We start from the raw sequence: 26,556 nt of genomic DNA on the forward strand, positions 1-26,556 counted from the left end.
TGTCAGTCAGCTGGTTGTGAAGGATCCAGTAGAGGACTCTGGGGGCAGAGAGAGTGGCAAGTAAGGAGCAGGCATCCTGAATGCCTAGAGCACAGCCCTTTGCCATCTTTCTTGCACCGTGATATAGGTGATAAATAAACTGTTATTGTTAAGATTGTTTATCATAGTATTTAGCCTGTCCTAAAGAATATGATCAGTTTTCCTGTCCAGTATTCTATCATGTTACTAAGTTTTAGTGGGAATGGATACTCCACAGGTCAAATTCTGCTCTAACGAGGCTCTAGTCAATTCCTGCATTCAAGCAAATATAGAGAATATTCCTAAATGTATTTAAAATAAAATTACAGTAGTATTGAATTATTTCTAATAGCAACGCTCAGAATGCCAAAATATTATCTTTTCAAGATAGAGGCTTGTGTAAGGCACTTTCTTATACATTTTTTTTCATTTAATTTCAGGATGTTTCTGGAGAACCTGATAGTACAAATGACCATGAATGAAGCAGGATAGGTTTTCAGGAAAAAATATATGACCCAGTTGTGGATGAGTAGGATGGCTGGGTGTTTAGGATTGTGACTTACTAGACTGTGCAGTGCTTTCTAGTGTAGCATCAGAAAAAAAAAATTTAAGTAGAAGATAAATGAGCCTGTCAAATTATAGCAGCCATTCGATTGCACTATCAGAAATGTTGCCTGTAATAGCATGGAACACATAAGGGTATGCACTTAGGACCCACGAAGAACTCCCTCTGCTGGCTGAATATTCACTAATTGTGTCTTTGCTCATGGCATTCAAATCTCCAGGATATATAAATCAAACATGATCTATGCTCACCCACCAAGCCACACGTGAGGCATGCAAACTATGAGAACACTTGCCAACTTGCAAAGAGTTAAGCATTGGCTTAAAGACTGTGAATCAGCATCTTTCCTTTTCATAGGTCAGCTAAAAAGTGAACTTTCCTGCTGATGTAATTCTAATCAGAAGACGAAGACAATTTAAAGAAATCTTGTTTCAGCTATAGTCAGCTGTAAGTGTGCAAACCTAAATAACTAAAGACTAAAAGAGGAAGTTGCACGAGGAAGATAATGTTAATATGACTCTATCAATAACACAAACCAGAATTAGAGCTCACAGCTGGAGCAAAAAAGTAAATAAATCAATAAGAGAGAGAGAGTAAAGGTAAACTTCATATTGGAAAAATTCTCTTAAATTAGTTTTATAAAATTTTCTGTGAATATAGATTGATGGACAGCAGCTTTCAGGTAGAAATAATGCTGCTGGAAGTTTGAGCTGGTGCTGAAAGTCCTTAGGCTTGTGGGCTCACCATAATCAATGAATAAAGCAACTTAAAATGAATAAAGCAACTTGTACTCTTAAATTCTCTCCGGATAAAAATAGATTCATTGATTGATTTAAACAAGATTATCCCACAAATAATTCAAATTTATTTACCAAAATAGATACAATACTTATTTTAAACAAAAAATAAAAAGAGAATCAAGAAAATGGAAAGTGACGGTGTGCAAGCTTGAGAGTTAGTTACATGAAAGGCTGGTCACTACTAAGGTTCAATAAACAAAAACTCTTCATGTTACTAAAAAGTAACAATGCAGTTTGACTATATTTTCAAAGCAAATTTAGATACTTACTTCCATTCTGATACTGAGGCTCATCTCCTGAGTTTAGAGTGGCTCATAAAAATGACTCATAGCATTAAAACTTATATTAGGACAAATTATCACACTTACATGATATTCCTATAGTTCATTTTTATACGCATTGATATTAGTTCATCATGAAAATTATGAACTCCATGAGCATAATAACAAAATAATAGGTGCAGTACATTTTTCAATTATTTGATTCATATATTTTGGTAGTTATACCTTTTCCTCAATTTAAGGATATTGATCATCATTATATTGGCTTAAAGTCATGTGTCTAAGTTGATGTACACTATTATTTTTGAAACAGAAATCAGCATCACCTTTGTTACCTCATGATAGCACACTTGTATCATATTCTCCCCGAAAAGATTTTGGAAAATGCCTGAAAGCCATAGCAAAGCAAGAACATTGCTTTCTTCTTCTTTGAGTAACTCAGTTATATAAAATAGATTAAAAATATTCTGTAGCCTGCACTTTCTTCCAATATGTTCTGAGTGCACTTCAAAGTATGTAGTTAAACTTTAAAGGTCTGAATTTTATCCAAGAACATTTGCATCGGGATTGCTTAGTGGAAATCTCTGTAGTAGAGTTGCCTTTCGTTGAGTCGGTACCGGGAAACAGACCAACTGCCTGGCTCTTAAAATGTGTACTAAGTGGATAGGTGGCTTTTAAAACTTTGGTCGTTATTAGAATATTCATCTTTAATTACTATCAAGCAAGATGAGAAAAGTGTAACAATAGAAAAGTGTAGCAAATAGTAACTACAGTCTTTAACACACTTTGGGCACTAACTGTATTTATAGTCAGTTTTAAAACTGATTATAAGCCATACCAAAAAATGTGCAGTTAATACTTTCTGTTAAATAAAACAAAATATCAGTTAGACTTATCCAAAGTCAGCAGTCTCCCCTTATCCACAGGGGATATATTCTAAGACCTCCAGTGGATGCCTGAACCATGGATAGTACTGAACCCTATATCTACTATGTTTTTTCCTATACATACACACCTACCATAGGAGATTAACAGCAATAATCACTAATAAAATAGAACAATTATAACAATACTCAGAATGATGTGCAATTTTATACTTATACATTGTTTATTTCCGGAATTTTCCATTTACTGTTGTGCCCTGTGGTTGACAGCAGGTAGTTGAAACTGTGGAAACCACTAATAAGGGAGAACTACTGTAGTTCTATGTGGAAATCTTCTTAAATGTGTTACACAGAAAAACAAATTACCTATTTAGATGCTGCTTTCTAGCAAACTTTTCTAAGTGGAATCCAGCTATGAAACGAAGAAATAAGTCGAAGAGTAAATATGTTTAAATCAACTAGAGCCATGCTTGGTATATGGTAACTGCTACTTAAGTGTCAAATAGTAATAATAATGGTAAAATAACGTTATTGTCATTAACACTCAAAAAATGCCAAAATATACAAATGAAACACGGAAGTTTTACTTAAGAACATTAAGTTCTCATTCATATCTTATTTCTATTATTTATAGAACTACAAGAGGCAAATAAAAGCAACAGTCAAAATTTTAATATGGTGCTCATTGAGTTAGGTACTGTTAAAATGTTGAAAGAAAAAGACTGATATGATAGTGAAAAAACATGAAAACCATTAGTAAGAAGTGAGAATGTCTATCAAAGAAGTCAAATTAATAATAGTTTGGATTAGTTTAATATAGAGAAGAGATAAAAATTTAGCAACACCCATCCCCACATTTATGACAGACATTGTTAATCACATCTTCCTTTCTATAGTGATCAAATGGAATTCTGTTTAATTAATTAATATGTTTAATATTATTTATAAAGTTTAGGAAAATATTAATACAATTATTTTTAGATTTTGTATTATATTATAAAAATAGCTATTTAAATCGCTCATTCTTCAGTAGTTTCAGGTATTTGAGATTAGAATGTGTGTGTGTGTGTGTGTTTGTGTGTCTACAGTGAGGGAGGATAAAACAGAAGGGGAGAGAGTAGAGGGGAGAACTTACCACACATTTTATTGTCTTCGTCAGAACCATCTGGACAGTTTACTTCTCCATCACAAAATAAATCACCTTTTATACACGTTAGAGCATCAGTACAAGGACTTGAACCAGGCAGGCACTCTATTGAGACATTTCCTTTAAAAAACAACTGAAATTAATTTCCAATTGATGCGATATGTACAATGTTTAAATATTTAATAGGCCTTTTTGCCACTGGGGTTCTTACTTATAAGTATGTTCTTCAACTGCCATAGGAATATTTATTTCATTTGTAAATCAATCATTTGTAAAATTAGAGCATTTAAAATTTTGAAATTTCATGTGGGGCAATTTTGGAAAGCTTATCACATTGTCTACAACATCTAGCGGCCACTTTATTTACTCATAAGCTTATTATTTGAAAATATAGTGGCTTAAGTCAAGGTTTCTATTCTGTAGAGTACATTTACCAACCAAAGTCATTTTAAAGTAAGATAAGCACTTAAAATTCCCAGTGCATTGTGACATTGAACAATGAAGAAACCTAATGGCTATTTCTGTTCAGTATCTCTTTGTTCCTTGGGTCAGAGATTCTTAGGGGGTACACTGTAAACACACCCCTGCAGGGTTTCATGCCATCTTCTGGAGGGGATCCGAACAATTTACACCTCTCAGCCTGCCTTGTCCTTCACTTGCCTCACTTTCATAAACTTAAGTCTAGAGATGCACCAAGAAACACATTTTACTTCTAGAAATTAACTTGGGAAGTTCAAGAACAATTCTGAAAATAAGCCATATTCTTATACGCCTACAAGATAAAGACTTTAAAAAAAAATTTTTAGGCCAGTGTGGAAATTTGAATACTTCTGCCTCTGAATATAATAACAACGATGGTGAAAAGTTTTGGAAATCTTTAACTCATCAGCATTTTTTTTTCTTTTTGGTTGTTGTTCTTAATCTTAAAGCCAGAACTGTACTGCCATCTGCTGGGTTTTCAAAGTATGAAAATCTAAAATTCCTCCTTCTGCTCTATAAAATTAATTGGAAAAGTAAAAATGCCCATGTCAATGAATCTACTAAGTTACTTCTTAATTAAAAACATTTATAGATTTTTGCTGAGTCTACATACAACTAAATTAGACATTTGTAACTGGCTGTAATTAAAATGAATATAAACCAATGGGAAATTCATGGAACACCCAACATCTAAAATTATAGGACAGAGTAAAGATCAAAGCTGTTCTCAAATGACAGAGTACTCCCATGTAGGAGAATAATAAATAATAATAAAAATATTATTTAATAAACTCAAATGCATATATTTGTTGATATTTAAGAGCTATTCATCAAAAGTCCTTAACCATTGAGTTATTAATCCAGAAAATGCATAATATTTCATAGAATCTCATACATGCTTTATAAATACATAAACCAAATAAAGCACTGTACTTAAAACTGTGTCTTATTTTACAAGTAGCTAATAGAATTCCAAGTATTCAGCATTTCAAAGATGAATTTAGGATACAGCTAGGAACATATATCACTTTGGCTGTCCTAATGCTTCTCATGGTTGCTTCACTTCCTGATGTATCACATCTCTGTTCAGTATCTGTTGAACTCTTGATTGGACCCCAAAACCACACCAGCAAGTGATACCACTTGGACTTGATTGATCTCATGAATAATCATTTATTGACCCCACAAGTATTTATTTTGTACACATATTTGTCATGGAATTTTAAGAGACGGAGATAAAAGAATGAGTAAGGCAGAGCCTCTCTCTTTTTATGAAGCTTCAAGTTCAGGGGGGGAATTTGTTTATTTACAAATTATATTTTAAAGAGAGAGATTTAAAAAGTGCTATGGGAGCATCAAAGTTTAAGCAATTAGTTTCCTTCTAAGGCAAGAATTAAAGACATTTTCACAGAAATGGTCATATTTAAATTAGCTGTTGATGTATACCTAGAAATGCACCAGGAGGAGAGAGATATGGAATGTATTTAGTGATGTGTCAAGAGTACATCAATGTATGAGAAACAGATGAGTCTCACTAACCTAGATGGTGGGATGTTTATGGAAGGCATAGTAGGAAGGCAGTTTGATACCAGATTCTAGGGAACCTTTTTATCTTTGTTAAGTGTTAGAAATATTTTTCAATAGGCGATGACATTGGAAGATTTTACATATATCTGCAATATGACCAGTCCATGTTTCATAAAGGCAGTTGTTGGACCGTGTGAAACATCACTTGAATAAGACCACTCGAGAAGCTGTTTCAATGGTCCACATGAAAGATGAGGGCTAGAACTCTCACAATGGCAGAGGAGATGGGACATGGACTCAATTGCTACTTTACAGGTAAAATTGATGAGCTTCAGTGACTACATCTGCTTCTGAACAACATTAGTGGAGGTGAGGAATGGGATGCTAAGGAATTGGCAGTTGAATTACTGAAGAGGCCATTTGGGTTACTAATGGCCATTAGTCACAATAGTGATTATGAGATTAACAAATTTTAGGGGTAGAAACTGAGTCTAGTTTGAAGTATTTTGAATTTAAGTTGGAACATTAGGTACTCTTTTAAGTTGCACTCTGTCTTTCTCCAGACTGTTTCATAAACATTCTTCAACTGACTTGGTCCATGAGGAAACAGAAGTTTCCCATATTAAAACTAGTATGAAAAATATGCATGTAATTCTTATACAATGGTAGTGAGTGTTAAAATTTTTGTCAAATTGTATTTTTACTGAGTCTTCTCTCACTCTTTCATTTCCTACATGAATATATATGATTACAATTTCTAAGAAAAATCATTAGTTAAAACATTAGCTGTTATACCCCAGCCAGATGCCAGTTTAATTTAAATGGTTTTGCACTCTCAAACTAGAGTTCTTGACTTGAGTATTACTTGGTTTGCATTTCATTACTTAATTATTGTTCTAATATTTCTTTTTTTCTAAGAAGTCTGTACCAAATTGTGCTTCCCAACAGACAATTTTTAGGAAAGGAGTTTATCAATTCTAGTTAAAGAAAAGTAAGCAAAGAGAATAATAATTGGTTTCATTTATTAAAAGCTAATCAAATTTCCTTAATATTAGGCATTATTAACTCAGTGGGAAAAAGTGCACTTGTTTTCTGTAATCTATGTGGTATTTTACCTTCAGAACACTAACTTTTGACATATTATGCAAACACACCAGTAGATTAGTATTACTTGGAATTCTGCAAATAGAAGGCTTTAATTATTCATTTGTATTGTAACATGAAGAATTCAATATACACTCAAAGATGATTATTTCAGAGTGATCTAATGTCCAAACAATTTCCAGTGATTTGACATTAGGAACCTCCTGTGCCTACAGAGAGCAGGCTCTGTGCTAGGCATTGTGGAGAGTAAAAAGACTAAAATCCATTATTTTTTGCCTTCCAAATAATTTGTAAGAGATGTTACATACAACATGATAAATTGAAACCATGGTTTGGAAATCATAGATTTTTATCGTCCCTACAATTTGAAAAGGGATAATAGTACTTGGTGGCCAAAACTGGTTAAGACAAATTAAGCTCAAGATCCTGATAGCTTACTCAATAGGAGAAGCAGAATCTTCATCCATGAATGTTTGCCTTTAGAGGCCAATTTTATTTCACTATGCTATACTGGAAAATAGATATCACCTTACAGAAATTCTCATTTATTGTGTAGAACAAATCTAGTTTCTTTTTTAAATTTTATTGTAAGCAAGACTATGGCTTTTCAATCCAAATGAAATTATTGGTAGAAAGATTCTTTAGTAGTCTTGATACCACGTGAGTAGGAATGTCTTAAATTAGAGGAGAGTTGCTTAGCAATATATAAATGTTCTTTTCTCAAGTGCAGAAAAAGAACAATTCTTAAAGTCACAATACATTTGGTATCAGATAAAATCTCTGCATCTCAGTCTTGAAGTAATTAAATCGAAGAACATAATTCTACCTTAGGTTGTTTTGGCCCAATTTCATGTTTTTCACTAAATCAACCAGTTATTCTTTTTCTTCAATCCTCAAACTCTTTCACATAGTGGAATGGTAGCAAGATTACATTTTTTGTGAGATTGAGAAAGCCCATGATAGTGAAACTTTTGTTTTCTGCAGCTATTGCTGTAAGTTACAGTAAGTGACAAAGGACTAGAACATAAGCTGTAGTGTAGAAATCCCTCAAACATGGGAGCAATTGCCAAAACATTCCCTCTAGGCACTCTGTAGCGCTCCAGAAATTAATCTGTATAATGTCACCTCAGTTCCAGTCCTTCTCTAATGTACTAAGTGGGTTAGTAAAACTTAAAGGTAATTGGCAACAAAAGCAGCTGAATGATACAGCATAATCCTCATGGACTTTGTACCGTTATCACAAAAAATTCTCTTTGGCAGAATATATAACAGCACTAATATCAGGTATATGACGCATGCATCTGTTGATTTTTCTCAAACTCTGTCTTCCAAGCATATAAAAATGAAAATAAACTTAACATCCCTGAAAGGCATATTCATAGTAAATTACTGCTTGGAAAATGCGGTTTTCATGTTTAATTGCCTCGTTCCCTTCTATAAATACATAGTATCTTGCCGTATGAGAGGAATAAATGGCAAGGATGACTAGGCACTTATGTAGTACATGGATTCACTAAAAAGAAAAAGAATATGATATTTCACCACCTACTTACCTTATAATAATACTTTGAGAATTGATTAAGGTAATCCAATACAGTCTCTGATAACAGAAAATGTTTAGAAACAAAGTTTTTTTGGAGAAATAAAAGTTCAGATCAAAATAAGCATTACCCAGTATAATAATCTTGTTTTAAATTTAGGGTTTTTATGAATCTTTTAAATAAAGTATCCAAATAGTTGTTTTGTTCGATTCTGTTTCATCAAACTCAGAAGGGGGAAGGAAAGTAGGGATATAATACTGGCATTGTTCCTCCTGCTTCTTCTCTGTGGCAGTCACCATGTTGACCACGGTACAGTGGTATCTGTATTATCTCTCTTTCAATTCTCATGATCGTTCTCCAAGAAATATATTTTAATCTCCTTTTCAGATAATAAATATAAAGTTCAAATAGGCTAGATAGCTTGCCAAATACGTATAGACTGATTGTTGAAATTAGGTAATGTGTGAATTTACCCATGTCTTTTTAGTGATTGAGAATGTATGTTACTTTTTGATCTTTATTTTGACTATCAATTATACAAAATGTGAAAGACAGGGCTAAGTGTACACTGCCCCCCATTTCTGTAGTTTACATGTAGAAAAGAAGATTTCTGCTCCACTCATCAGGAGAGAAAAAGATGGGTGGGATACTTTCCCACGCTCTCTGACCCCTCATTCATCATTTCTTTCTTTGTCCAGAGAAAATTGGGCAGATGTTTCAGCCAATTCTTTATACTTTTAACAGGTATGTCTTCAGAATAGTAAAGGAGAAAACCTTCTTTTAAGTCCAGTGCTTTCTGGCTTTATTTAAAACACTGTTTCTACCTAATTCATTCTACGTACTACTATTAGGACATTTTACACAACTAAGAGGGCCTTAATGACTTTGAATTAGATTAATCATTTGATGAACCATTGAACAAATAGAAAAATGGCATTAATTTGGATACTTGTTACTGGCTTTCAAGGTTTTAGGAGCACATTTTTCAAAATATATTCAACTTACTTATTCAGTTTATTTTTAAACCAAAAGAATTAGCCATTATCAATCCCAAAAGCATTTGTTCAAAAGTGTGTTGGAAGGGGATTTGAGAGGCTGTAAATAATTTTCCACATTATATACAGGAATGTGGGCTCAGTGGCAGGCTTTCTTTTGTTTTTTGTCAATATGTTGTGCTGCTGTTTGGATATAACCTAAATACAACTGCAGAAAGCCTTCTTCTATCATAACAGATCTTTATGGGTTTTAGAATTGTGATGGCTTGTTTCCTAAAGCATTTTGATTGATTCACTTTGCTTTTCAAATATTACACCAACAATTTTTATGCAAGAATTCTTTATCCTTGCCAAGAATGGCTTTTATAATTTTACAATTTTTTCCCTCTATGTATATAATATTTGATGTAAATTTTAATAATAGAACACGGTAGTGATATTGTTGGGAGCTGACTGAATATCTACAATATTGCCTTTATTGAATTTACTTAAAGGGATTAGTGACACACCCAGGACATTTTATATGAAGATTAAGTCATGACCAGAGAAGGTATTTTAGTTGATTGACAGAAGCACAGCAGACAATTCCTAGAAATACAGAGAAATTGGCACACCAAAGATACATACTGAGAGTTGGCACAAAGTAGATACTTAAAAAAAATTCTTGTATGAATGAATGAATCCAAGGCTACTTTGGTTCTGCGTTGGCCACAAGTACTGTGTTAACAGGAGGAAGCAAGCATGTCTAACTTGTATGCAGAGATAATAATCAAAGGAAATAAATCCCTAATATCTGATAAAATCTGCTTCCTTAGTTGAAACCTTTTGATACTACTGGTGACATTCTTATCAATAGGTAATCACAGTTCTGTTAATAATAGACAGAGGATAAAAGTGAAATCTGAGAACTCAGGCATTAGCCCTAAATATATTGTTTACTTTGGTGAAATCCAGGGCTAAAACTGCAGACTTTCATGCTCTTGATTTCTTGTCTATAAAATAGGCACAATATTTATTGCTAAGGCATCAGAGACTTCTCAGGGGCCTAAAATAAAATGTAATAGAAAACTTTCTTTCAAAAAATAATAATAATATTATTAAAACTGACCTGGAGTTGCCAGATGACTGGTGGTTGTTAGCTTGTCTGAAAAATAAATTATATTAAAATAATTATTATCTATTTTAAACTAATTACCAGGAATTTACTGTACGTTCATTCTGTATAATAATTAACCTAATAATTTTAAAAGTTATTATGAATTATTAGTGTCCATTTAGAAGTATGTCATTCGTATTTGGATTTAAAAATAAATCTTTTATGTTTTTGATGATTTTTAGAGTTGTAGCATAGAGGTTTTTAGATTTTTAACTCCTTTTTTATTTTCTAACTAAAGAAGACAAGGTTATTCAATGATCAATAACTAAATACGAGGATTCATTAATCTCATAATGACCACAGACGTAAATGTTCCAGGTTAATTTGATGCTATATGAAAGAGAAGCGTGGGATATGCTTAGACCATGGGCTTTGGAATCAGAAGGAATTGCTTTTGATTTCTGAGTTTGACACTTAGTAGCTGTGTGACCCTGGGCATGTTACTTATTATTTAATTTATTCTTTAAAATAGAAAAATATTACGACCTCTCTACAAAATCATTCTGATAATTGAAATAGGTAATGTTTGTAAAATATAGTACCTGGCTAAAGAGGATGCCTTAAAAAATAAGACTTCAAATATTATAAAAATTGTCATGATTATTATACCAAAAGTAATATCTTCATAGTTTTATAACTATGAAGTTTTGTAATTGTAGCTCAAAAGATGGGATGAAGAAAATGCTGGAATAGAGTAGTTAACATAAAGCCTGAATTCTCCTTTCCAAAGTGAAATATATTCTGAAAGTGATCTTTCTTTATCTCACCCTTAGTGACCTCCCAAGTGCCATAGCTTCATCACCAAGGCACCAGGATTGGAGCCATTTATGGAGATGTCACACACACACAACACACACACACACACACACTCATATATCTCTCATATATAACACACACACTCATATATCTCTCATATATAACACACATACACTCATATATTTCTCCTATATAACACACACACTCATATATCTCTCATATGTAACACACACACACTCATATATCTCTCATATATATTTGTATATAAAGTTTAAAATATGAAAGGAACATTGAAATTGGAAATGTATATACTTGGCATAAGTGATGAGGCATTAGGAACATTGTAATATTATGAATTATGTTATTCCTGACCAATATAAGCTTCTTACAACTTGATATGAGACTAAATGCCTCAGAAATAGCTGCAAGAAAAAAATGTGTATTTTCCTAGGTGATAGAGTTTGATGATCCCTACGTTGTATTTTTAAAAGTGCCATAAACACTGACCTGAAGTTGTTGCAGGGCTTACTGTAGAAAAATTCTCCAAAGATGCTGGAATAAAGTAAAGTTGATTTAACACATGGGTTTATGATATAAATACATTACAAAACATTGAGTACAACTTGAATATTCATTCAAAGGGCATCTGATCCTTTAGAGTTCCTATTTTATCCTCTGCCATGCTAAATCTTCCTATTTATTATTTGATTGTAATGCATTTGATAAATTTCCAGAGTCTGCATATTCTCTCTATGCAATTTACTTATGCAAAAAGTTTGCTTTATTTTATAACTATTTAAGAAATATATCCATTTATTAATCATAGTTCTATAGAATAATTTACATTTTAGCCAACTAATATAACACGATACGCCACATCTTGGTATACCTAGAACCACTGGTTTTACACTAAGATATATGAAGGTAACAATTGCAAAACAATCTTTCACATAATGAATATTTCCTTGGAACTAAGTGGTATATAAGTAAAAAGTGCTTTGCACATAAAAGACAAAAGTTGGCAATTTTCTTCGAACTTTAACATGTTTAATAGTTTTAAAAGGATAGACTAACCTATGCAAGATATAAAGGAAATCAAAGCATATCTCATGAAAAATCATGTGATAGTGAATTTGTTTTTATTCAAAACTATATTGATGATAAGTGGGCTAAGAAGTATATTCATTTCTACTAACTAGGTGGTTTATTTCAGTATTTCATCATTTTTGAATTGTGTTGGTTCTATAAAACCTATTGAAGTTTTGTAAACGATACATGGTAGAGTGTTGACGCTGAAGATAAAATAAAATTTATGTGACTTTTCATAAATAATGTGGTTTAATTTTGTTATGTTTGACAGCATATTATACAAAACTTTAAGATATCTATGTAATTCTTAACTAAATTTAAAACTTTATAAATTTGAAAATTCACATGATACAAATGGATATTAAACTGAAATACATACAATTAACTTGGTACCGTGTTTATAAATGTGTTTGAACACAATTCAACAAATTAAATGTAACTTCTACTTGTTGAGAATATTCTTGGGCTGATGTTGTAAAACAGTTTATTACGCTTGTGATACTAATTCTAAATTAACTCAAAGGATATGGTTTCATTGAATAAACATATAATTTTAAAAATCACAAACTCTATTCCCCCAGATGATCTGAATATAGGAAATCATGAAAAAAAGTTTCAGCAAATCTGTCAATTTGCTTGCTAGAACAGACCATCAGAAACAAATGCACATTCAAATAGAGATAGAAAGATGACAACTTTGGGGCCTATTGGAGGATGGGTGGCGGGAGGAGGCAGAGAATGAGGAGAAATAACTAACGGGTGCTAGGCTTAATACCTGGGTGATAAAATAATCTATACAACAAACTCCCATGACACAAGTTTACCTATATAACAAACCCGTACATGTACCCTGAAAAGTTAAAAAATAAAAAATGAAAATATTCATTTTTCCATGCCAACAAAGAAAAATGACTATGAAAAAAATCAACTAAAATTGTTCAAAGATAAAAACATTACAAACAAACTAGTATAAAGGATAAGAGGACAGACATTAGGATCAGACCACAGAGGTCAGAATGCCTAAGTCTAAATGACTGTGTGAAAAAGGCCATTTACCAAAAGTATCTGTGTTTTGGTCTTCTCCCTGATTGGGGGATAGTAATGACATTACATAAGAGGATTAATGTAGAGAGTAAAAATGTTGATAGATAAACCACCTGTTCTAGCTAATAATAGCCAGTAGTAGTTTTCAGCTCATCTGAATCAAAGATTCAAAATAGACAGCCTCTGCTCAAACAGCTGTGACATGGGTCCAAACCATCAGTAGAGGAAGGACTAAGAATTTATGTTCTTGCTGAACAGGAGCTGCAAGATGTTGCAGGAGACTCAATCAAAGAGGAAGTATGCTTGATGAAACAATGCTCTGAAGAGAAGCAAGTAGAGATCAACAATCTCATATCTACTATTACAAAATAAACAAACAAAACTCCTGGATGTTTTTATGTATTTGATTTAGAGGCAAACATACTGATTGATCTCATTTTGTAGCAAAACTAGTTGAACTAATTGAATAGTTAAGCTATTTAGAGTTTCTCTTTATTCCCCTCGGTGTAGATATTTATGTATTGGCTAACTTTCTAACATCCAAAAATTTCTGAATTCCAAAATGTATTTGGTCCCGAGGTTTACGGGTAAGGGATTGAATCTGGATGACCTTGGCAAATTACTACTGTTCTCAACAACACTCAAGAAGGACACTGTGTTTGTTGAATTGAATTGAATGAAGAATAATTAGAATGGAAAATTTGGAACAATCTAAGCATTTACAAACATTTTTGTTATTTTTGATGTTCCATATTTCTTCTTTTTTGGTTTATTCTTATGTTAAAATTATTTATCATTTAAAAAATTAATATTTAATTTTTATAAATAGGTAACTGGAAGGGATCAAACTCATTGACTCTACTTTTTTCTTCTTTTTTTAGCTTCTCAATTAGAAATTGGACCTTGCCACCGGATTTTACAATCTAACAATGTCTAGAGAGAGTTCCTGAAGTCGGAGTGTGCTTGACCAGTGCAAAGAATGCATAAGACCCACAAACTTCTATGCATGCCAACACTTTCAGAATCTCCTTGATATTTGGTATTTTATAAACTTTTTCTCACTGATAAGTTTCTTCAAATATGGTTTCTTCAGATTCTACTTTTCTCATGTAAATGTGTCACCTCAGGCAATAAGACATGTTCCTGAGGTCAAGCAAGATTCCACTTCCTCCCTGGTATATTGCTAGAATTTTAATTTCATAGCTTAATGATTCAAAGAAATCAAATAATGTTCACAGATACCTAGGATATCAACGCTGTTCAAATCAATATGGAAAGCGACCAGTTGGCTGGATTTATTTGCTTCAATGCCTTGAATCAGTTCTTCTTTTACATTTTCATCTGACACCCACTGGGCAAAGAAAAGGTCAAATATGACTATAATGCTGCCATTTCTGCAAAGCAAAAGATGATAGAAGAGGAAAAAGTCAGCCATCTTCAACTGATTTGTGTTCAATTCATGTTAAATGTCTTTGAAATTCTCTGTAGTTATCATCTTGCTAATTCTCATTATACCTGTGTAAGATAGGCACTTCAAATATTATCTTTATTTCATGAGGGAAAGAAAAAGTGAATTGAAAGACTAAATGCTTTTTTGAGAAGAGAAACTCCAAAGTAGATGCAAAATTGAAATCTGATTTTTTCTGAGTTCCACGTTCAAGTACTCATCCCCAGGCCAGGATGTTCCCGAGACCCTTGCGTTAAAATCACGTGGTCTCTTTGCACTTACTCTGATTTTACTGTTTGGAGAAAAGAAGGGTATGGATTTGTAGTTTTTCATGGATAATTTCTAAGTTGGGGGAAATCTAAGGTAGTTTCACTGGTTTCAAAGAAAATTTTTCTACATAGTTTTAAAAGGCCTGATAGCAAGCTTATGGCAACTAATCTATATCTGCCTCTTCTTCTCTATTTTGCTTAATATAAAATATCAAAATATGCCCTGATTTCAAGGTATAGAAAGAAAACAAGGATATCTGGGTCTATTAGGAATTCACAAAAAATTCAATCTCAGGTCCATGAGTCGGGATAGTCTTGCCTGCATGATCTCCAAACATAGCATTAGAGTTCAGCCATATAGCCCTAATCATCTTCCCCCTTTATTTTATCCCCTGCTCCATACCATGCATTTTAAAAGGTAACTTTTTTCAGTGTAAAGAAAGAGAAAAATGAATAAATTTTTGGTGAATAGGGATACTTGGGGGATTTTTGCACTCCTGCTTACATTTCTATTTGTCATATGCTATCATTTTAGGGTGTGACCACTTTGTAGACAAACTATAGCTCTGATATTTATTCTATACCCCTCAATAAACTCTAGCCACTCAGGGTATACTTGGCTGCTTAAGACACAGACTAGGGCAAACTAAATTTTGCAAGATATGTTTGCTGGTTTCGAATTATGGGAGTTATATATTCTTGTTATATATGTAAGTTTATGAGCTCGTTGAGGGATTTTCTCAAGTCCAGTAGAATTCTTTATCTCTCCATCTATCTATCTTGATAGAAGCTACAGTAAATGTTATTTTTTCTTCCATGACTGGACATAGAACCAGAATATTCATGAAAGATCATAGTAGATCAGCATCTCCACTAGGGGGAGTATATTCCTTCCTCGGGTCCATGGCACTATTCAGTTTCACAGCGATTCATTTCCAGGAAGCTGGTCTTTCATTTTTAAAATGAACAAGATATAATATTTTTGATATAATATTTTTATAATTCACATGTATTAAATAAATTATTTAAAATGTTAGAAGGTTTAACTTTCTAATCATTTGCTTAAATTATAGTAGCCAAATCTTGTAAATGAGAAGGTTCCCTAGTAACTGTTTAGTTCAGGGTTTCCCAAACTTACCCATACATGAAATCACTGTCATCCTTGGTAATGATACATTTCGTCACAGACACTACCTTTCATCTACTTTTCCACACTTGTGCTGGCTGGCTAACCCCTAATTTTACTGGAGAATAAGCCTCCATTTTTTTAGGAAATGTGACATCTTCTTTAACCATTCTTTATACCAAACATGGTTTTATTCACGGGTGTATGAGCTGGCCTTGGTCAACAGAATCTGAAGGGAAGACTAATGGAAACTTCTGGAAAACTTTTTTATATCTAATAAAAGAACAGCTCATAGTAGATTACTACCCTTGGTTGTTGAACATTATTAGGTCTACATAATTTGCCGAAACTGCCACATCTACCTTGAGACCATGAGTCAGGCCATGGTTGATAAGCCGAAGATAGCGTAGTAGAAGAAGGAAAATACCCAAAGCCCTGACTATGTCATTGTCATTGTACTACTGAATTAACCTCCTTTAAAATCACTAGATTTCTTGTGATGTCAGATAATAAACACTTTTATGTTTTTGAGATGGAGTCTCTCTCTGTGGCCAGGCTGGGGTGCAGTGGCACAATCTCCGCTCACCGCAACTTTCGCCCCCCGGGTTCAAGCAATTCTCCTACCTTAGCCTCCTGAGTTGCTGGGACTACAGGCGCCCAACACCATGCCCAGCTAATTTTTTGTATTTTTGATAGAGACGGGGTTTCACCATGTTAGCCAGGATGGTCTCGATCTCCAGACCTCGTGATCCGCCTGCCTCGGCCTCCCAAAGTGCTGGGATTACAGGCGTGAGCCACCGTGCCTGGCCAATAAACACTTATTTTTAAGGCACTTTTAGTCATGCATTCTGTTAATGGGAATTTTGAAAATTCTAACAGGCATACAACTGTCAGCCTCTATCCCATGTTTATACGAACAGAAGGTAATTACTCTATATTTGAAGCTGAATATTGGCCAATATTTTCATTTTAGCAATGAGGACACTGGGGCTTAGAGTAATGTAGGTAACTTTGCCTATGGTTATACAGCTTATTAGTGTCAGAGATAGAAAAGAAACCTAGGGAATCTGTTTCCCTAATGTGTTTTTATATAATTCCCATCCCACCACATTCAACAACACTTCTATCAATTCTACTCTGAACTATTTGTCAGCAGGAAAGAGGCTACAGCACATTTACCCTAAAGGCATGTCCAGGTATTTTTTTCTGTTGCATAGTTAGCAGAACTTCATATACAAATAGATGAAAAAAATAGCTGGTTGGATATTTTTGGGGAGAAGGGAAAGATATTTATTTCTGCAATACTTCCAAAAGATAGAGCACTGTCTTTTTTCCTCCTCCTCTTCTGCCTTCTTCTTTTCCTCCTACTCCTTTTTCTTTTTTACAGTATGTCTTCCTAATCAACCTCAGTTTCCAAGATAGTTTAAATAGACAGGATTGATTGTGGTTAAAATGAAGTGAGAGTGAACAATATTAATTATTTTCTCTCTCTCCAATCCACCATCTTCATTTTATCTTTGGTGGCAGACTAGAAAACTTAAATTCTGATTAAATCTGTTTTATTTCTATGTAATTTCACAGGTTTAATTGGACTGAACACTTGCTTTCATTTTATTTGAGTTATGGAGTAAAAGAGGTAAGGTATTTTGGGCAAAGAAAATACAAATCTGGAATTTTGCTTCCCTGAGTTGAAAGCAACTGGATTAGTTCATCCTCAGGCATAAAACATTTTTCTTTGAAAGGTGTGTTCTCTTAGTTGTGAATTATGCATTACATTTAATAATTTATACTTTGCAAGGATAGGAGTTGCATATCCTATATCCACATAAAGCTGTAGCCTTTAAAATTTATTTTCTTATTTAGTGGAAATGTTGAGATGAGAGAGATATAGTAGAAATAAAAAAGTCATAATAATCCTTTGTGATTCACCTCATAAGAAAGCTGAAGCTGTTTAGTTGTTTAGTAATGAAATGAGAATTCTTCCTTTAGGTCAAAAAAAAATTACCATTTTCATTTCAAAGTACTAGTCCTTGTAAAATAACAGTCTTTCTCTAAGGCAGATAAATCCTACTATTGTACAGAAAGCTTGAGTATAATAGAGCAAAATATTACTTATCTCATATATTCCTTAATGATATTGGTAACTTTTAGGGTTGCTGAGTGAACAAGTCTTTCCTTTCCTAACTTTGTGGCTTATCTGGGCTCAAAGGGCAAAAGAAACTGCAAGTTGCCACAAAGGGTAAATAGTTCTTTATTAAAAGAATCAAATGCTAAAAGTTCTGGTGAAAGCACTTTCCACAAAGCAGAATGAATGAAAGTATTCCCCAAATAGACCAAACCATTTGCTTACCCTGAAGAGTAGCTACACACACACACACACACACACACACACACACCCCCCACAATAATACAAGGTAGTAAGTGGCAGAGATTGGCATTAAATACTGTGAAACTAAGAGAAAATAGTTCAATGACTAGCTCTAGTATTCTGAGTGCTAGAATTTGATCATATACACATACGTGGTGTGAGTTTAATTAAAATCTATAACAAAAATGTAAATAGGTATTTTAAAGAATTTATAGACATACAGTTGATGTAGGTATTGTTAGGTGAGAACTCAGTTATTTCTGTTTTCCGATTTTATCAATTGGATCTTTAAATTAAAGTAATTTATAAAGTTAATAATGAGTCTGCTACTGTTTCCTATGAGTGGAATACGTCTATTTGTAGGTGATTATTTAAGGTAAAGTAATCCTAAGTGTTTCATTGTTACTCTCTCTCCTGCTCCTGATTTCCTTTTTCTATCCTCCTCTTCTAGGTCTCCCAAAATAGCAACATGTGATTTATCTAACAGACGTTTTCATGAAATTCCTTTGCATTGCACTTTTCAAAAACTCACTTCTGATTTAATGGCAGCTCAGCTACCACCAGAGGGAAGTATCTCTACACTGATGAAGTACATTATTTGACAGTCATTACAAAATACTTGTCGAGGTCTGGGCACAGTACTGGCCTCCTGGGTAGCTATAAAGGAGGGGAAACAAACAATCCCTAAACTCAAATAATTTACAGTTTCAAATGGGTGATTTTTTCATCTAGAGAAATAAAAGATTACTTACTAAATATCAAAGAAGAATTTGGGATTTTGGTAGCCCACCAGGCCTATATATAAAAGTCTATATTCATCAAATTTTCCCAACCTAATGTAAGTGAAGTTATCCAGCATGTTGTAGACATGTAAACATAAAGGGTTCCATTAGCAAAACTATTCTGATAAACTCTGCAATGGACACTGCTTTCTGTATGGATTTCACTAGGCAGAGCCCAATTCAAGAGAGGCAGGCACCTAGAATACCTCTCCTTAAAGGAGGTTAAAGCCTTTTGGAAATAAATTTGAATTGATGTTTTACTGCAGCTCTCCAGACTCAATCCTCTACAAAACTAGAAAAGAGAAATTCGTTTCATTCACCACAAAGTAGACAAATAGCTTAAAGTGAACCAACAAAAAATAAAACTTTCCCTTGTAATGTTACACTCACAAAATAAAGACTAAGTACACATTTTTATTTTTATTAGCATTTTGAAAAAGTTAAAATAATTAACCTTTCCTGCATGTCTGTGTTTCTCCTTTTAGTTCTGATATTGGATCAATGAAAGAGGCTAAGAGATTATACACTATGGAAACAGAGGGAAGGGACTATGTACTGTAGGTAGGAATGAAGACAGCAGATGGGTGTAAGGGCAGCTACTGGGATTAAGATGTCAGAAATATGCAATAGAGTAAAGAATGATATGATAGATAAGGAAATAAAGAAAAAGAAAGACAAGAGAAAGAAAGAAGACAGAAAAGAGAAAGAGAAAGAAAGGAAAGAAGGAAGGAAAGAAAGAAAGAGAAAGAAAGAAAAAGAGAAAAGAAAGAAGAAAAAAGAAAGAGGAGGGAGGCAGGGAGGGAAGGAGGAAGTAAATTAAGGAAGGAAGGAAGGGAGGGAGGAAGATTAAACTTTTTTGCATAAAAAGATAAAGCTTTCATTGTGTCTGTATTTGATAAGATTAAAAATTCACCTCTGATTTAATAGTAGCACAGCTACCACCAGGGGAAACTATCTCTACACTGATGAAGTACATTATTTGAGAATCATTATAAAATATTTATCAAGGTTTGAGCACTGTACTGGCCTCCTTGGTAGCTATAAAGAGGGGAAAGAAATAATTCCTAAACTCAAATAATTTACAATTTTAAATATAGTGATTTTGCCACCTAGAGAAATAAAAGATTATTTACTATATATCAAAGAAAAATTCTGCGATTTTCATAGCCTACCAGGCCTATATATAAAAGTCTATATTCATCAAGTTTTGTTCCAACAGGAGATGGGAAGGCACTGAGGTTTCTTTGGACCATTAAATAAGCTTCATTTGACCTTCTGCCATTGTTTTTCTAAGCATAATCTCTTTTACCTTTGATTTGACTTTCCTACCTCTTTTTGGTCACTAAAACTAAGGATTCTGTTACTGATGTCAGAACTTTTGTGATGATCATATATCAATTATTTTGCCCTTAGGATCTTCAATTCAATTTTTCCTTATCTGAGATGTGAGACTAACCTTTCTATAAAGTCAGGCTCACTGTGTTTCTCCAATGTCCTACCAGTCCCCTATGACTTTAATTTGTCACGAGTTCATTGTCACACTCTTAGGTTTATATTTAGCACATTCATGATGTCTCAACATCTTCTTAGTGGCCCTCAGTGCCAGCTCTATTATATCCTCAACATGCTACTTATTTTTTATCTTTATCAGAAATGGCTTTCCTTGTCTTCTCCACTCAAGTAGTCCCTATCTATGCTTTTCAGACACTGTCCCACATTTTTCATAAAACTTTCCATGACCCATCCTTTCAAGTCAAAGGATTCCTTCACACAGTAACATGCCTGTGCTTTTGGAGAACTATTTAAGAATTCTCAAGTTAGTTTATTTCTTGTAACAAAAAGTTAAAGCCATGGTAACTGTATAATTATTTTTATAGCCATAGGATGAAGATTAAATGAAAAGATGCTAATCTCTAACATAATATTAATAGGATGAAGATTAAATGAAAAAATGCTAACCTCTAACATAATATTCATTATGTTAATAACAGCTGCTAAATAATTTTTCATTCATTTGCTAGGACTTTATAGAATACATATGCTGTGGTGGGCATTAGTTAGGTTCTGAAGATACAGGTATCAAAGATACATTCTCTGCCCAAAGAGAGCTCCTAGCCTAGTAAGGAGATAGACAAATCAACAATTATGTTATAGTGTGAGAATCGTACTTTAAATGTAGATACATGGTGCTAAATGTGCAGGGGGAAGAAGTACCTAAACCAGACTAGAGTGTCAGTTAAGTGTCCCGGGGAAGGCAACATGGACTGGTTCTTAATGGGTTGTGAGGATGGAATATAAGAATGGATGCAATAGTAAGGAGAGAAAATGAGAGTGCCAGTATATTAATCCATTTTTACACTACTATAAAGAAATACTGAGACTGGGTAATTTATAAAATAAACAAGTTTAATTGGCTTATAGTTCCACATGGCTGGGGAGGCCTCAGAAACTTACAATCAGGGTGGAAGCCTAAGGGGAAGCAAGGACCTTCTTCACGTGGTGGCAGAAGAGAAAGGAGTGTGAAGGGGGAAGAAGGCCTTATGAAACCATCAGATCTCATAAGAACTCACTCACTGTCATGAGAACAGCATGGGGGAAACCGCCTTCATGACCCAATCACCTCACACCAGGTGCCTCTCTCAACATGTGGGGATTACAACTAGAGATGAGATTTGTGTGGGGACACAGAGCCAAACCATATCATTCTGCTTCAGGCCCCTCCCAAATCTCATGTCCTCACATTTCAGAACACAATCATGCCTTCCCAACAGTCCCTCAAAGTTTTAACTCATTTCAGCATTAATTCAAAAGTCCAAAGTCTCATCTGAGACAAGACAAGGCTCTTCTGCCTATGAGTATGTAAAATAAAAAACAAGTTCATTATTTCCAAGATACAAAGGGGTTACACGCACTGGATAAATGCTACCGTTCCAAACGGAAAAAAAATTGGACAAAACAAAGGGGCTACAGGCCCCATGCAAATCCAAAATCCAGCAGGGCAGTCATTAAATCTTAAAGCTCCAAAATAATCTCCTTTGACTCTGTGTCTCACATTCAGGGCATGCTAATGCAAGGGGTGGGCTGTGACGGTCTTGGGCAGCTCCACCCCAGTGGCTTTGAAGGGTACAGCTCCCCTATCCCCACTGGCTGCTTTCACAGCTGGCATTGAGTGTCTGCAGTTTTTCCAGGCACACAGTGCAAGATGTCAGTGGATCTACCATTCTGTGGTCTGGAGGACAATGGCTGTCTTCTCCAGAGTCAGCTCAGGGGGCACTCTGTGTGGGGGCTCTAGCCACACATTTTCCTTCTGCACTGCTCTAGCAGAAGTTCTCCATGAGGGTTCTCCCCCTGCAGCAGACTTCTGCCTAGATATCCAGATGTTTCCATACATCCTCTGAAATCTAGGCAGAGGTTCCCAAACTTCAATTCTTGACTTCTGTGTACCTGCAGGCCCACATGGGAGTCACCAAAGTGTGGAGCTTGCACCCTCTTAAGCAATGGCCTGAGCTGTACACTGGCCCCTTTTAGCCATGGCTGGAGCTGGAGTGGCTGGGATGCAGGGCACCAAGCCCCAAGGCTGTACACAGCAGTGGGGTCCTGGGCCCTATCCGCAAACCATTTTTTCCTCCTAGGCCTCCAGGCCTGTGATGGGAGGTCCTGCTGTGAAGAACTCTGACATGCCTTGGAGACAAGTTCGCCATTGTCTTGGCAAATAACATTTGACTCCTCATTACTCATGCAAATTTCTGCAGCTGGCTTCAATTCGTCCCCAGGAAATGGGTTTTCCTTTTTGCCACATAGTTAGCCTGCAAGTTTTCCAAACTTTTATACTCTGTCACCTCTTGAAAGTTTTGCTGTTTAGAAATTTCTCCTGCCAGATACCTTAAATCATCACTCTCAAGTTCAAAATTCCACAGATCTCTAGGGCAGGGGCAAAATGCTGCCAATCTCTTTGTTAAAGGATAGTAAGAATAACCTTTGGTCCATTTCCCAATAAGTTTCTGATCTCCATCTGAGATCACCTCAACCCGGACTTTATCATCCTTATCACTCTTAGCATTTTGGTCAAATCCATTCAACAAGTCTCTGGGAAGACTCCTTCCCGTCTTCTTCCGAGTTCTCCAAACTATTCCAACCTCTGCCTGTTACCCAGTTCCAATGTCGCTTCACATTTTCAGTTACCTTTATGGCAGTACCCCATTCCTGGTGCCAATTAGTCTTTTTTCACACTGCTATAAAGATACTACTTAAAACTGGGTAATTCATAAAGGAAAGAAGTTTAATTGACTCACAGTTCTGCATGATTGGGGAGGCCTCAGGAAACTTAAAATCATGGCAGAAGGTGAAGCAGCAGCAAGTACTTTCTTCACAAGGTGGCAGGAAAGAGAGAGAGTGGGGGAAACTGCCACTTATAAAACCATCAGATCTCATGAGAACTCCTCCAGTATCATGAGAACAGCATGGGAGAAACTGCCCCCCTTCCAATCACCTCCCACCAGGTCCCTCCCTCAACACGTGGGGATTACAACTTGAGATGAGATTTGAGTGGGGACACAGAGCCATATCACCCAGTAATGAAAACATAGATAAAAGAGAGAAAGCAGGATGGTTTTGAGGGTGTACAGATGATGTGGCAGGACTGAGGCAGAAGGCTGTGTCGAGTTGGGGAGGAGAAACAGAAGGCCAGAGTGTGTTTTGGTGACAGAACCATGCAGTACACCTGCATTTAGTATGATAGCACTAGAAAAAGTCTTTAGATATTTAAGGAGTGAGATATGAAGATGGAGAGACATTTATTCTCTAAAAAACTAGTAACTACAAGCAGGATCAGTGGATGAAAATAAAAGAAAAAAATAATTTGATGATAATAATAAAGCATGTTCTAGTACCTAAAGTTATAAATAATAAACAAAATATACTAATAATCATGATTATTTAATAGGCTGTTTGTAGGATGTCCACAGCAATATTGAAAAAAGATTCCTAATTTTTGTTAGTCACATTATATGAGAAAATTAAATTTAAGCAGTATGAATCTCTTTCTTTTGTTGGACTAGAATGAATTTTCTTTAGTCTGTGAGCATTCCAGCCCAAAGCAGTCAAGCAATGGCTAGACTACACGAGAAAAGAAAAAAATTTTTCTTGCACTATCACACAAACTGTATATACAACCTGATATGTAATGCCTAATAACGTTAGTAAAAATTTCTTGACTCCGTCATATCTCCCCAACAATATTTTAAATTCCTCACAGCAGAGATTTTATACCTTAATCACCACATAAATTACTCATGCCTAATTTATTATTAATGTCTGTTATATATTAGTCACTTAACCCAGAGGTGCCCTTTGTAAGTCGGCAATTAAAAACCAAATAGCTTATCAAAACAGAGAGAGAGAACCAGTTCTAAATATACCAATACAAATTAAAATGTCTTAATGATGGTGGTTGAATGAGCTCTTTAATAAAAGACTTTCTCTTAATATCTGTATTCTCAGAACCTAGTTAAATGTCTGTTTCTAAGTAAGCCCTGTATGTGTGTTAAATACATAAGCGAGCAAATGAATGGATGACTACCTGAACATTTATTTAACTCTATGTTGACAGGATAAAAATATTTGCTTCAGTTTTCCAGTATCTCTTTAATATATGTTTTGTCTATTTTTTAAAGTACTCTTTTTAGTGATTCTACTCTCCCCTTGTGCAAAGCACGGAACAATATTTTATATTTTTGTCTTTATCTTTATTCCACTATAGGAGGATTTTAAGTTAGCAATTCATGTTGTATTTCAAAGCATGCTGTATCTCTCATAGAATTTTAGGGATATTAACCCTGAATAAACTGAAGATTATTTAGGGAAGATAAGGAAAATTCTGCTTTCTGAAGACTACAGAAACTACAAGGGAACTTAGTTTCTATCATATCACATTTGAAGAACTGATTTTAAAAGCCTCAGATGAAACAAACGAAAATAATATGTCATTTTTCAGGAGGAGGTAAAGAAAAAGTAAATAATGATAATTTTCATTCTAACCAAACAGATGTTTAAATCTTCATGTATGGCATTCTCTCTCTCTGTCTCTCTCTCTGTTTCTCTCACATACACACAAACACACACTTACTTTAATACTTTTGATGTATCTATGAACCATATAAACTGTACAGAGATACTGTAGACTCTACCTCATTCAGCTTGCCTCCAGTTTTTGCTAAAACAACAATGAGGTCATTATGAAAAAAATAACACATTCCTACTAAATTATAACAGTATTACAATTTAAATGATAAAAAAAGCCCCTTATAGACTTCTGGATAGACCAGTACACCTTTAAATCCAGTGACGGATTCTTATGAAGGTTATTTCTCCATTCCTTTAACTCATTCCACTCTGACTTTCTGAGTATTTTTCTACACGCTAACTCCAGCAACTAGCATTGTTAATTCATAGACGAGTAACACATGCATAACCATTAAAAAGGAAAAAAATAAGAGAACAAAAAGATTGTAAACTTAGGTACTGTTTACCCTAGTCTGAGTATAGATTATCCCATCAGTTTTCTCACAAAGTTAATGAACACTTTAACCTACACAAGGTTAAAAATCAGAGTGGAGAACAAGGAAAACTAAAGGTGCAAGCATAGGGCTTGCGTGGATAAAGGTCTATGGCCATTTAGCAGATGAACACAATAAGGCACCCAGAGGGATAGTAGTCACTGAGAAACATACAGCAAACACTGCTTGGACAATTCCTGAATATGTGACTCTTTACCCTTAACTTTCATTGCTTCACTCTGTCTTGAGTACTTTTTTAATATAAAAATTAGTAGTAGAGGACAGCATGAATGTTTTAGACAGACTAATGGCAGCATGACATTGGAAAAGTAACCTAGCCTCTCTGAACCACACATTAATAATTCACGACAGGCTGATAATCTAAAACTTCACAAACCCCTAGTGAGGAATGCATTAGGTGACATACACAAGTACATGGTAGTAATGGTACACAGAAGAACAAATTGACAAGTTTGTGGTGATATTCTGATTAGTACTGAGTATTTAGTTTGCTAAATGAATTGGTACACCAGGAACACCATCAGTCCATATATACTTGCCATTTTTCTTTTTAAAAATAGGGCTAAAGTATCTTAACCTTTTCAAAAATAATGTAATTTTTA

General features: G+C 34.5%; 1 protein-coding gene across 1 annotated transcript in view; it reads right to left on the bottom strand.

The window, feature by feature from the left end:
• TMPRSS15 (transmembrane serine protease 15) overlaps window positions 1–26,556 on the bottom strand; it is a 141,732-nt gene that overhangs the window by 106,992 nt on the left and 8,184 nt on the right. Inside the window, exons 4-6 of the mRNA XM_054468823.2 lie at window positions 14,630–14,781; window positions 10,451–10,486; window positions 3,684–3,815 (exon numbers count right to left, since the gene is read on the bottom strand). Of these exons, the coding sequence (XP_054324798.2) occupies window positions 3,684–3,815; window positions 10,451–10,486; window positions 14,630–14,781 (320 nt within the window). The remainder of the gene's footprint in view (window positions 1–3,683; window positions 3,816–10,450; window positions 10,487–14,629; window positions 14,782–26,556) is intronic.

Source organism: Pongo pygmaeus, chromosome 22, assembly GCF_028885625.2.
Source record: "Pongo pygmaeus isolate AG05252 chromosome 22, NHGRI_mPonPyg2-v2.0_pri, whole genome shotgun sequence".
In the NCBI taxonomy this organism is placed as follows: domain Eukaryota; kingdom Metazoa; phylum Chordata; class Mammalia; order Primates; family Hominidae; genus Pongo; species Pongo pygmaeus.